Source organism: Pleurodeles waltl, chromosome 12 (genome assembly GCF_031143425.1).
Source record: "Pleurodeles waltl isolate 20211129_DDA chromosome 12, aPleWal1.hap1.20221129, whole genome shotgun sequence".
Lineage (NCBI taxonomy): Eukaryota > Metazoa > Chordata > Amphibia > Caudata > Salamandridae > Pleurodeles > Pleurodeles waltl.
This window is the reverse complement of record NC_090451.1, coordinates 45,948,840-45,962,843: the sequence shown is the minus strand read 5'-3', so window position 1 is coordinate 45,962,843 and position 14,004 is coordinate 45,948,840. Positions and strand designations below refer to the sequence as shown.

General features: G+C 41.4%; 1 protein-coding gene across 2 annotated transcripts in view; it reads left to right on the top strand.

The window, feature by feature from the left end:
- The window catches only part of CPAMD8 (C3 and PZP like alpha-2-macroglobulin domain containing 8), a 1,104,327-nt gene that overhangs the window by 997,239 nt on the left and 93,084 nt on the right, over nucleotides 1-14,004 (top strand). For both annotated transcript variants that reach the window (XM_069217904.1, XM_069217903.1), the window contains exons 40-41: nucleotides 5,493-5,705; nucleotides 10,201-10,275. In XM_069217904.1, the coding sequence (XP_069074005.1) occupies nucleotides 5,493-5,705; nucleotides 10,201-10,275 (288 nt within the window). The remainder of the gene's footprint in view (nucleotides 1-5,492; nucleotides 5,706-10,200; nucleotides 10,276-14,004) is intronic.

The following is a 14,004-nucleotide window of genomic DNA, read 5'->3' as shown; positions in this document are numbered from 1 at the left end:
TTGTGGAACTTCCGATGTTTTCTGGCAACGGGAATGTGGAAGTAAGCATCGTGAAGATCTATGGAACAAAGCCAATTGCCCTGGTGAAGCTGGGGGGAGATCTGATGCAAAGATAGCATTCTGAATTTTTCCTTGTGAAACCATTTGTTGGCTATTCATAGATCAAAAATGGGTCTGAACTAATCAACACCTTGTGGACATTGGCCTTTTTTGGCACAAGGAAGTACAGTGAGTAGATTCCCTTTCCCGCTGATCTGTGGGAACTGGTTCTATCGCCTTCTTTTATAATAGGGTTTTGACCTCTACCTTGAGAGCGTTGAGGTGGAATTTGGAAGACTTTGGTGGAATAGAAGATGGAGGATTGGTGAACCTGAGACAATAGCCATTCTGCACAATATTCAAAACCCAGGCTTCTGACGTTCTGCGTTGCCACTCTTCCAGGTAATGCAAAAGACTTCCCCCTACCGGAGTGGGTAACGGAAGAGGGGGAAGTAAGGATTCAGGGTTTAGACTCAGATGTTTGACGTCCTCCTTGGGCGGTTTGTGGAGTAGACCGACCCCGTGTCTGTTTGCGTTGAGTTGAAAACGGTCTCTGGTGCTGCTGGTGCTGAGATCTAGGTGGCACCGATTGCGGACTTTGGAGTCTTTGGTAGAAAAACCTGCGGTGGTAGGGACGGAAAGACTTCAGTGCCTACAGCCTTAAGAGTGTCTAGTTCTGCTTTCAGTCTAGACATCTCATCATCCGCGTGAGACCCAAACAGAGTAGAACCTGTAAATGGGAGGGTCTGTATTCTTTGCTGCGCTTCTGGTTTCAGAGAAGTAAGACGTAGCCACGAATGCCTTCTCAGGGATATCCCATGACAATATCCATGGCCTGCTACAATAGAAGAATCTGCACTGCGCCTATAATCTCATTAGAGACCATGACGCCTTTGTTAATAATTTCAAGGATATCTTCCTTCTGATCCTTGGGAAGGTGATCAGCAAACTGAATGATGGAGTCCCAAAGAGCGCGATCATATCTGCTCAAAAGGGCCATGGCACTAGCTGTCTTAATGGAAATGGCCGATGTTGAACAAACTTTGCGGCCTGCCGCATCCATCTTTTTAATCCTGTCTGGTGGAGAGGAGGATGAAGGAGAAGTCGAATGTAGCTTCTTGGCAGCGACAATAACTACTGAATCCGTCTGCCCTGAGGAATAAAGGATCCTGTTCTGGAGGGCGATATTTTTTCTGGAGTCTAAAGGTGCAGTTTTGGCCGTAGCTGGTGTCAAGAATAAGTCCATCACCAGTTCAAGCAGACCCGGGACCTGCGGAAGCAAGGGTCTTGCAGAAGACAGTTGGTGTAGGCTTTCAAAGATAACTGATGTCGGTGTAGGTACTGCCATAGGGATGTTAAGTTTGGCAGCACCCCAAACATGGACCTCCTGAAAAGTGTTTATGTTGTCAATCGGTGAGATTCGTGGTGAAGGAGAGTCAGACAGAGTTGGAGAATAGTCTCTGGTAAACAATGAGGAATGCCTATCATGGGAGCGAGATGCTGACCTATTGTTAGTCATGATGATAGAGGTGTCTAGATGTAGAGGAGCGTCTGGAAGATTAATGATGTGAATGTCTTGAGGATCCTGCAGGATGTCAACGTGTTCCTCTCGATGTCGATCCAAGGATGAAGGATCGACATCGAGTATCCCTCGACGGTGATCCCTTGTGACGTCGGGTGGTCGATGTCGATCGGCTATGACACTGGGTGTCCCTCAACGTCGATCTTCCATGCCGTGTCGACCTCGAGAGAGAGAGGCACTCCTCGACGTCGGATGTCCATGCCGTCTCAATGGCCTGTAAACTCTTGACGTCGAGAAGCAGCGCGACGGCAAGCGGTGTCTCTTACTCGCCAGCGAGCTTGTTCTCGACGGCGAACATGTCGGTGTTGTTATGTGCCTCGATGTCGATGTTCTTGACGTCGACCAGGACCTGCGTAATTTTTTACCAGAGCTGCGTTTAGAAGCTGTCATGGATGACAAAGTAAGAGCCCTGGTGGAAGACTGACCTTCCCCTCGCTCTAAGGTCCTACTGGTAGGTAGCTATCTCCGTCTGCTGTCCTCTTTGGCCTGGAGGCGAATTTTCTCCCTGTTAAGCAGGGTGCGTCTGGAGAAGTTTTTGCATATCTCACAGGCATCTGGTATATGTGAAGCTGGAAGGCATATAATACAGACCTCATGTGGGTCTGTTTTGGCCTTATTTCTGCCACAGCGAGGGCACTTGTTAAAAAGTGAAGGCATTTTGGATGGAAAAAAGGCCTACATTTCTGTCAGAATTTTACAAAAAAGACAGAAAATACTCAAGCAAGTTGAAAAATGTAAAAGTGTAATAAAAAAGATTTGATCAGAACTTTTTTTTGTGAAAAAACGATAAATAGGTGGAGCTCAATGTATCAGGGTTCTGTCAAAAGGAGCCGGAAAAAAGAACTGAGGCAACTGCCTCTTGCTAAGCATGATGGTATATAGAAGGACCATCTGCCTTTAAAGGCGCAGCTTCATTTTCATTCTGTATAATGGCAGCGTATGGGCTACACTACCCTGCATTGCTTCATCCTTATGTAACATTGCAAAAAGGTTTGTGAAAGATTTTTCTGCAAAATCTTTAGAATATCGATGCATTTTAATGCATATCTACGTTACAGTACCCTTTTTTCAACCAAGTAGGATGAAGAATTTGGCCTTTGTAGCCTCTCCACTAGGCTGCATATTGACATTCTTAAGTGCCTTTGCAGGCCTTCCTGAAGAAAGGCGAACATCTACACTTACGAAGACAATTTCATAACAGTGCTCCGGGGTCCCCACAGGCGTGCAGAACTATTCAGCACTTATGACTATACATGGAAATCCCCTGCAAGAGAATCTGGATTTCTCTGGGTGTAGTTTTGACATCTGGCTCAGCAAAGAGGGGTATTTTTTTATTTCCTCTCACTTGCCAGTGGTCAGAGGCCATGCATTTCTACTTCTGAGTCCGCTGGCAACCAAAGAACCCTATGATTCCAATTGCGATGCTAGAGGTTTCCACACAATCACAGATTGATAAGAAAAGGTAGTCATCCCACCTCGACTCCTCCAGATGTCTATTTTACATAAACATCTGGGTTTGGTAGGTTCCTCAGGGTGGCACTGAGCTTGGGCCAAATTCCATAGCTACCCATATTATAAATTGGTAATTTTCCTGGCAAACATGTGATGTATCCATGTTGGTTTCGGGGCCTTTGCCGTCACAAGCGATAGGCTCGCACATACAAGTAGGGTACCATTTTTATTGGGAGTAACATGATAACAAACACTAGAACATTTGTAATAATTAGCTGAATTTCTTTCTGATTGTTGCTTCCAAATGTAAGCTACTGTGTAGGAAAGAAAATCTAGTGCAAAAAGCACTCTGACCACTGGACAGTATGGCTAACCCCAAATTCAGAGTTGTACAAATAACCACTGTTCCAAAACTCAGTAACACAAGCACATTTAAAAAGGCTAGCTTCCTTATCAATTTTGTATTCACTAGATTTTATCATTTACATTGCTGCATGGTCAGTACAAAAACAAAAAATCATTATAAGATGCACCTCTGTTGTCCGTTTTTGGTAGTGTGGGTTTTTTGACAACCAACAATCACCATACATATCTCTGCAACCACAAGGGTTTGATTGACGTAATGATATATTACTTTTGTAAATCAGCCATTGGGAGAAAAATGACAGATGAAAGCATTGTCACCAATTGCTGTTTTTTCCTACTTATCTACATATTCTTTTATTTCAGCAATAAGTTTCTTTGGGGAAATCATGAGTGATCTGTATAAATGACCTCTTGGTGAATTCAAACTTTTGTATACTCTTCCGAAATCTAAAGCTTTCTACGCTCACCTATTGATTTCCACCACAAACTACAAGTAGGTTAAAACCACAAAAAAAGTTGGAAAAATGTACTAATACAAAATAAAAAAAACGGTGGTATATAAAATGTTTTTTTTTTTTTTTTACAACTCTGATTATTCCTAGAAGCAGGGAAGATGATGACACTAGCAAAGCACACATTTTGTTGATGCCTTTTTAAGAACAATATTCACTTTTGTGCACAGTACGTGCTTCCAACTTTTTTTAATGCTATATTTTGGTTGTTTCCTTGGTTCCTCCAGAGAAATTCATAAACCCATCTCCAACATGTGCGAAAAACGGTGCAGATTTGGCCTCAGTGCCTTGGGGGGGGGGGGGAACGTTGTTTTTGAAACTTGCAAAACTTATACCCACTTGGACTATAGAGGCAACAGATTGCCTACTACCCTACACAAACAAAAGTGCAGCTTTACTTACCATCTCTAGAAAATTACGTAAACATCCACCACTTGGACTGCCCAACAGATTAGTACATTTATGTTTCCGAGAATGCATGACAGGAGCTTATCAGCTCCTGCTCCAAAGAGAACCTGCCAGTTGCATTAATGCAATAGTAAAAGGAAATCTACCTGGTTATAAAGGATTGGTGATTTTGAATTTCTGCTTAGAATGAACTCATCAAATAGTAGATCGAATGAGATTGATAACAGGAGTCCTCCTCATTGTAAGCATATGAACATCCTCAAAGTTTTTTCAGAGACACTTAATCGGGGTTGAACTGGCCTACTGGATAATCAAGTTGTGCCAGACTGCTGTTTTTTTGGCTGTTTGATGGCCTGTTCTATGTCTGCTGGTTCTTTTGACTGTTGTTTTCCTTGATACTAAAACAAACGTTGCCTGCAGCAAGCTCAAATCCTTGCAGTCTTCCACACTGTGCAAGACACTTAAACAGTGTGTCACTACAAGTTCCCAACTGCCCCACATTGCACACATGGGCCACATTTTAGCTAACTAATCAGGGACACCTTCATTTTGGTGCCTGGGCCTATTTTCTGTCCCAGACCGACCCTGCACACAGTTTCTTTTAGATGAGGCAACTAACTGGCCAAAGCATCTGAGTGGATGAGGGTAGACAAGACAGTACCATAAATTGCCAAGCGGCTTCCCAATCAGTCTGGTGTGAAGAAACGGTTAACAAAAAACATGGATGAAAACACGACTGATGGGGGTGATTTCCTTACTTTAGGAAATTATTTTTAAGCCTCAGATGTGGTGGAAAGAGATTTGATGGGTAGGAGACCTATATATAGAGTTACCTTCCACCAAATACCATCGACTAAATATTAGGACTTCAAAATGTCAAATGTTTGTAATTTGTTTTCAACTAAATTTTTATGGAAACTGATAAAGAGTCCTTTTTTTTTTTTAAACCACATGAGTTGGGACTGATCTCATCCGGAGAATATACTTACTTAAACCTAAAATTAACTTAATGTGTTTTAAAGTAAACAAAGAACTCCACATATTTTCTATAGTTTTCTTATTTAAAAAAATATAAAACGTTTAGCTTGTTTTTACCTATTTTTAATGTTCAAAATGTGTGTGCTCTGCTCTAGGTTTTATTCACAGTGGGACTTGCAACAATGTATTTGGATGTCTGGAGGAGGAGCACTTTGAACAATGTCTGTGCTACCGTGACTGTGGTTATGATGGCGATCCTGTGTGTGGCTCTGACAAAACAGTTTATCAAAACCAATGTCAGATGGAGGTAGCTGCCTGCAGGAACAACACAAAGATAGAACAGCTTCCTATGTCTCAATGCTCTGTTGGTAAGCCCTATAGTGCTCCGTAGGATTTTACAACTTCTCTCCCTCGTCTAATTTGTACAGCCTGTCTTATTATTTTCAGATTTTGCAATAAAGTTTAACTCACAATTAGGTGTGTTATTGTGTGTTACTGGGGTTGTTGAGTAAAATATGTTTGAGTTTTGTCGCACACTGAAGTTGGTTCAGATAAATGCAGACTAGGATTGTATTTAGTAATTCTCAACATATCCTTTTGACGAATAAAACAAAATAACATTTGAATAAAAATACAACCTATTCATTAAAATACATAAAACACAAATACTGATCTCTGGGTTCCAAAAGAGCACTCCTGCAAAAAAGCAGTATTAACCCCCCCCTTAGTGTGGTGGATGACACGAAGATGTCCACCGCACGAACTTCATAGTGCGGTAGACATTGGTTGGTCATCCACGGTACTGGAAAATAAATTGTTTCTGAGGAAAACACCTGAAACATTTTTTTCTCAAATCAAATTTGGTAAGCCAGAGAAGAGCTAATGGTGCAATTAGTTTTCACTTTTGATTGGTGCAAATGACGCAAATCTGCCCGATCTCTAATCAACAAGAGAGAAGCGGTGTTAGGAAGCACTGCACATGATCCCCAAGCATGGATCCATTTCAATGGACACTAGGGATCCTGCTTGAGCCCGAGTTAGGAGGGACACCCTGGGAGCATGTGCCCCCACAACCACCCAGGCACAACAGTGTTTCAGCCCCCAAAAGGGCTGAAAGAGGGTGTTCACCCCCAGTCTGCCCCCCGAAAGAGAACAGGAAGCCCTGTAAACCACTAGGGAATTACTGTGGTAACCATTGTTGGGAAAGGGGTAGCAGCCTTCCAAGGCATGAGCCTAAGCTGCACCCTAAACCCTGGACTAAGCAGTCTTTCTGCCCCCAGTGATGGATAGTATATATTGAAGCCAAGTCTGCCCCCCCCCCCCCCAACGAAGGTGGCAGAAGGGCCACTAGCACCAGGATAAAAATAAGTCAGAGGAAAATGAAGGGCAGGGTAGCCCACCTAGGCATTGGGCCATGCTGTCACCCGAGAATGGGGCCAACAGTCTATCTACCTCCCTGGGGGCATTTACAACAAATCTCCCCTCGGAAGGGCAGAAAGCCTACTAAATACCAGAGGTATTTTTTATTTTAGGAAAAATAAATGTGGTTTGGGCAGGCCACAGATGTGTTGGGCTTCCTCACCATTCCTGAAACCAAAACTGTTTTTATGGGCCAACAGAGTGGTAGTAAATCCAAATTTCTATGTTGAAAACCTGCACTATTTTGGCTTGGGTCAGCTGGAAACAAGGGAGATGTAATGGAGCTGGCTTTCTATTTAGTGTACCAAAATGAGGTACACTGTGCAGAGAGGCCATGTATCAACAGTGTACAGTAGTTTGCTTTAACAATCCCAATGTGCTCTATTTGTTGGAGTGTGGTCGAGCAGCCCTACACTTATCAGAGGGGAGTGTTTGGAATCTGTTCCACACACATAGTCAAAAAACCAATTTAGAAAAATAACATCGATTTTTATATTAATTTAGATCTTTGGGATCAGTAAGCAATTTGTTAGCGATGTTTAAAAATACAGAAAAGAAAGCTGTCTGTTTTGAGGCACGAGCTTCGTACCTGGTTGTTATCCTATGGGAGAAATATACACTGCATAGGGTCACTTGCAAACTATTACAGGACTGTTCTTCTGGACATTGGTAAATAAAGGCAGGGTCCTAGAACGCACCAACAGCTCGAGTTTACCTACAAAGGTGTGTCCAGGTGCAGAAGTGCTTCCAGCGGGAATAGCCTTGAACTGTATGCACTAAAGTCAATGGAGAAAATTACCTGTAAGAAAAAGGGTGCAAGCAGGAACTGGGGGACCAGTCTGGCAGAACCCAAAGGGTGGGCGGTGAGGGTCGGTGAGCTTGAGACTCACAGTTCACGGTGCACCTGTAGAAGAGGGAAAAGAAACACAACAAGACGATTTCTGGCATGGAACTGGCCTCTCTCAAAACCCTCGACGTGCAGGTAAGTTTTGGTGGCGGTCCACCTTCCTTTTGTGTTGCTAAAATTGCCGTAAGTGGGAAGGGTATGCCCAGACGTGGGTCTCTTGCTCGCTGCACCAGTGGATTCAAGCTAGCCTGGCTGATGATGGATGATACCCCCAAACCGGTCCCAAGATGCTTGTTTCCGGTCCAGGGAGGATCTGGCTTGGCAGTTCGGGCTGGACTGTTCCCATGGGGAACAAGGTCAAGACTGATTTGCATATGGCTGGGTCCAAACTGGGGTGACGTGTTTGAAAGGTTTCAAAACTCCATCCGTCATTTTATTTTGTGATGTTGTCTTTTAGAGGAAGCATGAAAGGATGACTTCTCCAGCCTTTTCTTCTCATTTGTTTCCTGCACCTTTATGTCTTGCGTCATTCCTCTGTGTCGGATGCCTTCTCAATCCTTCAAAGACCTTTTGGGCATTTGTCTAGCTCTTGACCGACCGAGATTGGCAGACATGTCATACAGTCACAAAAAGCCTTTTCCCTTCCAAAAGAGGCACACTTCACAAAAAGAGAAATCATTTTTTAAGTGAAAATGTGACAGAAAACTGCAAAAAACAACTTCCCTCAAGAGGATGGTGTTAATAGCACCGACGCCCATATTTATACTTTTTTAGCTGCGCAAACTTACAAAACATAATTATATTTTGTCAGTTTGCAGCGCTTTTGCGTGACAAAATAATGCAAATGCGCCGCTAAAAAAATATAAATATGGGCCTGAGTGAGTATGAAAGAAACAAAGGACCTGATTTAGATTGTGGCAGACAGGGTTACTCTGTCACAGACATGACAGATATCCCGTCCGCCGTATTACGATTCCATTATATCATATGGAAATTGTAATATGGCAGACTGAAAAACCATCATGTTTTTTAAAGTGTAACCCATCCACCAAGATCTAAATCAGGCCCGAAGTTTTGCTGTCAAATATAGTCAGACAGAGGAGTGAAACCTTTTATGTGCTCTGACATCCTAATAACAGGCCTTGGAAAAAAAAACGAAGTGCCTATGTTAGGCAACTGCCAGTAAAGAGCACCATGGCTAGGGCAAGCTCCTTGACTCTTAGAGGCAGGACACCTTTCATTGTAATCCTAACAATCTGTATTTCTTTTTTCCATTTAATACACTTAAACATCGTTCTTTCAGATTAGATGCTACAATGTAGATTTTAATCTATTCATTAAGGTTGATCTACAGATTTCCAGGAATAAATACCCCCTGATAAGCTATTACAAAGTGTTGCTTATCATATGGACAGAAACACCCTGTGTGGCATTTCAGTGGACAGTACATCTATGAAAAGGTGTTCCGCAGTCTGTGGATTCAGCAGGAAATTATTCCAGCATTTAAGATGATTAATGAAGATCCTACAATGAAGAAGAGTAACATACTTATAAAACCATCCATTAGTCACAGGATATCTGCATAAAACAGAGCAACGCTCTTGAGGTTCTACTATAATTTTTCTGCCTACTTCAGAGTAAAGTGCTTTACATGCTGCTGCCATCTTACTGTCCGGGCAAGAGTATGTGAAATTAGTTATAAAAATAATCAAATAGTTCTCAAGCCTAGGGAACTCCTATAACTACACCAAATGTTCACCAAATTAAATGATTATAACCACACCATGTATCTAATCACTTGCAACAGCTGGCTCCCCTCTGCTTTATCCTCAAAAGAAAGAGGGAGGCAAGAGGTCTATCTTCAGGAGGGTTCGTCCTCCTATGTGCTACTGTATCAGAATTCTGAGAGTCCTGCTGTATACCGAACTCACATTTATTCCACGTATTTTGTTATTTTGTTTGTACAGATAGGAAGGTATTTCCTTTTGTTATGAAAGCCCTCACCCACCAGAGTTACCCCTTGGTAGCATGCTTCATCATGGGGTTTCATCCTGTTCCATTACAGAATAGGGCGTGCTACTACCAAAGACATACACGGGAGCACTAGATAGTAAATTACCAACTGATGGCTTACTCCTAAAGGATTACTGTAGTAGATAATTACCCTAGTGTTCCATATGCACTAAGCATGGTAGACAATATCTCTTACTCAACTAAATAGAGAGAAATTTTTATCCAGTCTTCATAAATACAAGGGAACCCAATATTGCCCCATAAATCATCCAGTAGCTGTGCGAGCCTGTAGTCACACTTACTCTAGGGCTACATCCAGGTGGAATCACCTATGTTCAAGATACCTGGGTCCACATTCCCCTATGCTTTAACATATTCTTCAGATTAACCTGCATCACAGATGAGTAGATTGCATGTTTTACAATGAACTTTAGAAAAAAAGCATACAATTACATTTGTTATAGGTTGAGTTTCTATGAACTGCTGCATTTAGCTAAAAGAGGAGTTGGCCAGAGTACAAACGCATTCATGTATAGACTAACCATACTGGTCTGAGACTTGAATACCTCTTATTGTTTCTGCAGTCGAGAGCACAGTGGAAGAAAAAGAAGCACCTCTTCACTCAGCCGAACAACTAGACAGCCCTCAAGCAAAACAAGGTATTTATTTAACTATGTGACACAAGTCACACTATCATGAAATTATCTTACATTTTGTGTATGTTCTCAGGGCAAAGTGAACATATCAAGTACAAAGTACTAATTTAATTTACAAAAATGATGATATCCCTAAGTGTTGTACTGATAATCAAGCATATAGTTCTGAACAGACCGTATGCTGGTTTATTTCATAATATAATTTTTCCTCAGTTTCAGGGAGGGACAGCTCATTTGCCAATATACAAATCTCATCTAACAAAAATATTCAAATACCTTGCAGATGCTTGATTATGATCTGGGTCACATTTGCAGTTATTTTAATGAATACGTTAATCAAATCTGTTCTCTTTTTATGAGCTGGAGCTCCTTCTATCTGGAGAGAAAAACACTCAAAGTGGCATTGTACTCGAAATGTGACAAGAAAGGTAAAAAGCATGAAGAGAATAAATGGGAACAAACACATGAAGTGGTCCACACATGAGGAAGCCCAAATATGAAACACACATGGGGCAGGCAGGGAAGTGGGTGCAGGCAGGTAAAGGGGTACGGACAGGGCAAGCCCACAAAGCGGCTTAGAAATCACACTACTTTTTCTGAGTTTGAAGAGTCATATTTTGAATCAAAGTTTTGGTTTCACACATAGAACATGTGCATTAATAGTTTTGCTGCAACTGCAGGGCAACTCAACTTTCCCCAGGCAGCTCGGTGTGCATACACTATAAACACACAATGACCCCTGAATTTACTATTGAACATCAGAGAAGTTTATTTTTTACAGTAAGTGGTACGCTAAGTATCCAGTCACAAAATCACACAACATTATTTGCAAAGATATTCAGCATAAACAATTTAATTATTTATACTTTTTCAATCATTTGAAAATAATGAGATGTATTCAAAAGATAAACAATCATCAACATTTAATTAATCATATCACCTTTTTGATATACTAGTAAAAAGATTTTATACAATGGAGAATGTACCATGGGTCACCAAGAAGATACAGTTTGACCCACTAGACAAATAAAAACAATTAGCAATATAGTGATAACTATGGTCAGCGTAAAAACCAATTCAACCAGTCCCAGAAAAAGTATTTTCTAATTAATATTCAATAAGCTTCAAGTTATGTTCCATGATGTCCATCCAGAAATAATTGTAGTGGAATGATGTCAACATTTCAGTCTCTGGCGTCAACATATAGCATATGAGACCATCTTCAGGACAGAGGGTTCATAAAAGACACAGATTCTCAAGTCTAATTTGAAAAGGTAAAGCCATAATCAGAAATTCAAACCACTAAACAAACACAGGAATACACCTTAGGCAAATGCATGCTGTGGACCCTTCGCTTCAAACCACATGCTAAAAAACCGGCCAAACCAAAACCCATAGTGGCTTTGTGTATCTTAAACCAAGGATGTTAAAGTATGAAAACATTAGAAAAAGAGAGCTCAATGTATGGAGACGTCTTAAGTTCTATTTCATAATTTTAAATTCTGGGTGAATTTTTCTAGTGATAAGCAAAATATCAATTAACGAATATGATCTGCAGACACTGGAGTAGTACGTAAAGTCTTTTTCTCACGCATGATGGCTTCCCCAAACATCCAGAAGAGCGAGATATTCAATGCTTTGGCTAAGAGCCAGAGTTCAATCAGAAGAATGTGTTAAGTAGTTCTGTCCTCTGCAGGGTGTATCACCAAATTGGAATCCCCTCTTAATATCAAGCTATCTGTCAAAAAGTGGGAGATTTTTGGAAACAAATCCACAAAAAAGTGCACCCTGTCATCGCTGGGTAACCGCCTAGTTTAGAAGGGTTTCTCCTAATGTTCCCTTAGTTCCCACCAACCACTCTTCTTTATCAGCAAACTTACAGTCTAGTTTAAAATCTAGATCTCCGTGGAGGACTACTACTCCTTATGTCTTAGTTTTATTGGCAGCATGGAACTGTGATGGGAAACAGTAGGACCTAAGATGGGGAACATATTAGGCAAAGAGATAGGTCTCCTGCGTATCTACCTCTACATTTAAGCTGCATATGCATAAGTTATGCATATCATTCTCTGCATAACTAGGGAGTTTTGCACTTGTGCATTCAGTGAGATTAAAGACTATGGTGTCACAGGTAGAAATGTAGAGGGAGGGTGCAGGAAAGTGCCCTTTTTGATATGTCACCCCCACTTTTTGCCTGATACGTGGTGCAATTTTGACTGGAAGGTCACTGGGTTCCTGCTATCTAGGTCCCTAGTGCCAGATCTCTTTCCCTAAAACTGTACAGTTGTTCTCATTGGCAATACATTTGCACCCTCCCTGTAAGTCCGTAGTAAATGGTAACTCAGGTACCTAGGCCATGGGGACTAAAGAGGGTCCCCCAAGGCTGCAGCATGTATAGCGGTGTATAGCCCGACTCCCAGGACATATTGTTTGGGGTCAAGGACAACAAGTTTTCATGTTTACTTTGTCCTTGGGACAAGTAAGCCCAAACCCCTGCAGCACAGACACTCGGCTGCACGGTTAGATTATTACATTATAGAGCAGGAAAAGCCATTTTCTGAGGTTAAGGTAACATTTGTGTCCATATATTCATGCTGTTCAAACTTGTATTTATGGTTCAGTAATTCAATACCTCTCTTATTAGCAGGAGCTCTACAAGGAAATGTTCTAAGCTCGGACTGCACTGCTGACAGTAGTCCCCGTATAAAAAGGTTACACACATTTGCAAAGTTTTAACAATATGAAGCTATGTATAATGTTCCCAGAATGCTCTCTGATTAGATGCAAATATTTGCAGAAGCATGAAAAAAAGATTGACGAGTCTTAGCTTTCAAATTAAATGTTCACAAAAATGGAAGTAGGAAAAAACATTTGGATAAACTACTGTGAAATTTTAGGTACCGTTTATTTGAGGCATCATCTATTAAACTGTGTTGATGCAGGTTAGTAGTCTAAAAAATATTCATAATGGAAAAGCATTGCAACCAGCTTCAACAGTATTATGAGAAACATTAAAATAATCAATCACTGGCAAAGCCAGTAAGTCAGACATTGGTGGTCAGTCTTCTGTTTCCTTCAATGCATGTCTTGCTTCAACATAGTTTTTCATGTTTGGATTACCACAGTAGTCTCTGGTGCTGAACAAAACACTTTTGTGTGCCTATATGCACCCTTGTGAAAGAGCAGAATGCAGTCACTCACAGTGAAGCTAATGTATATATAAATGGAGAGAGACAGAATTCAATAAAAACAAAAGTTCATTGTTAGCGCAAGACTTAATTATGAGCCCGACTCTTACATAAAGTTACAATAGTGCAACCATTATATATGCGCATGCATTAGTCAAAATAGTGCATCTTCAGACTAACATCAACAGATGATTTCCATTTTACTAAGCATCTTTTAAGCATTTTTAAAAATAAAAGTCTTCATAGATATTGCTTTTAGCCAATTTTATGTTTTTCTCTTCAGTGGCCTTGCTGTGCTGTTTGGGGTATTTCAAGGGTGCTTTAACGAAGGGCACCTTATCTGAGCTTTACTTTATTCCACTCTCCATTCTGTGTGCCCCAGCCTCGGGTGCCATTTTTTTTTACTCCTTTCGGGTTCCCTCGGGAGCCACCTTCTTGGGTTGCGGTCTAGCTGCCACCCATTGCTTCCCTGCCTCATATAAGGGTTGAGATGCAGCGGATGTGCCTAAGGCAAGCCCATCTGCACCTGAACCGGTCCCGGGCC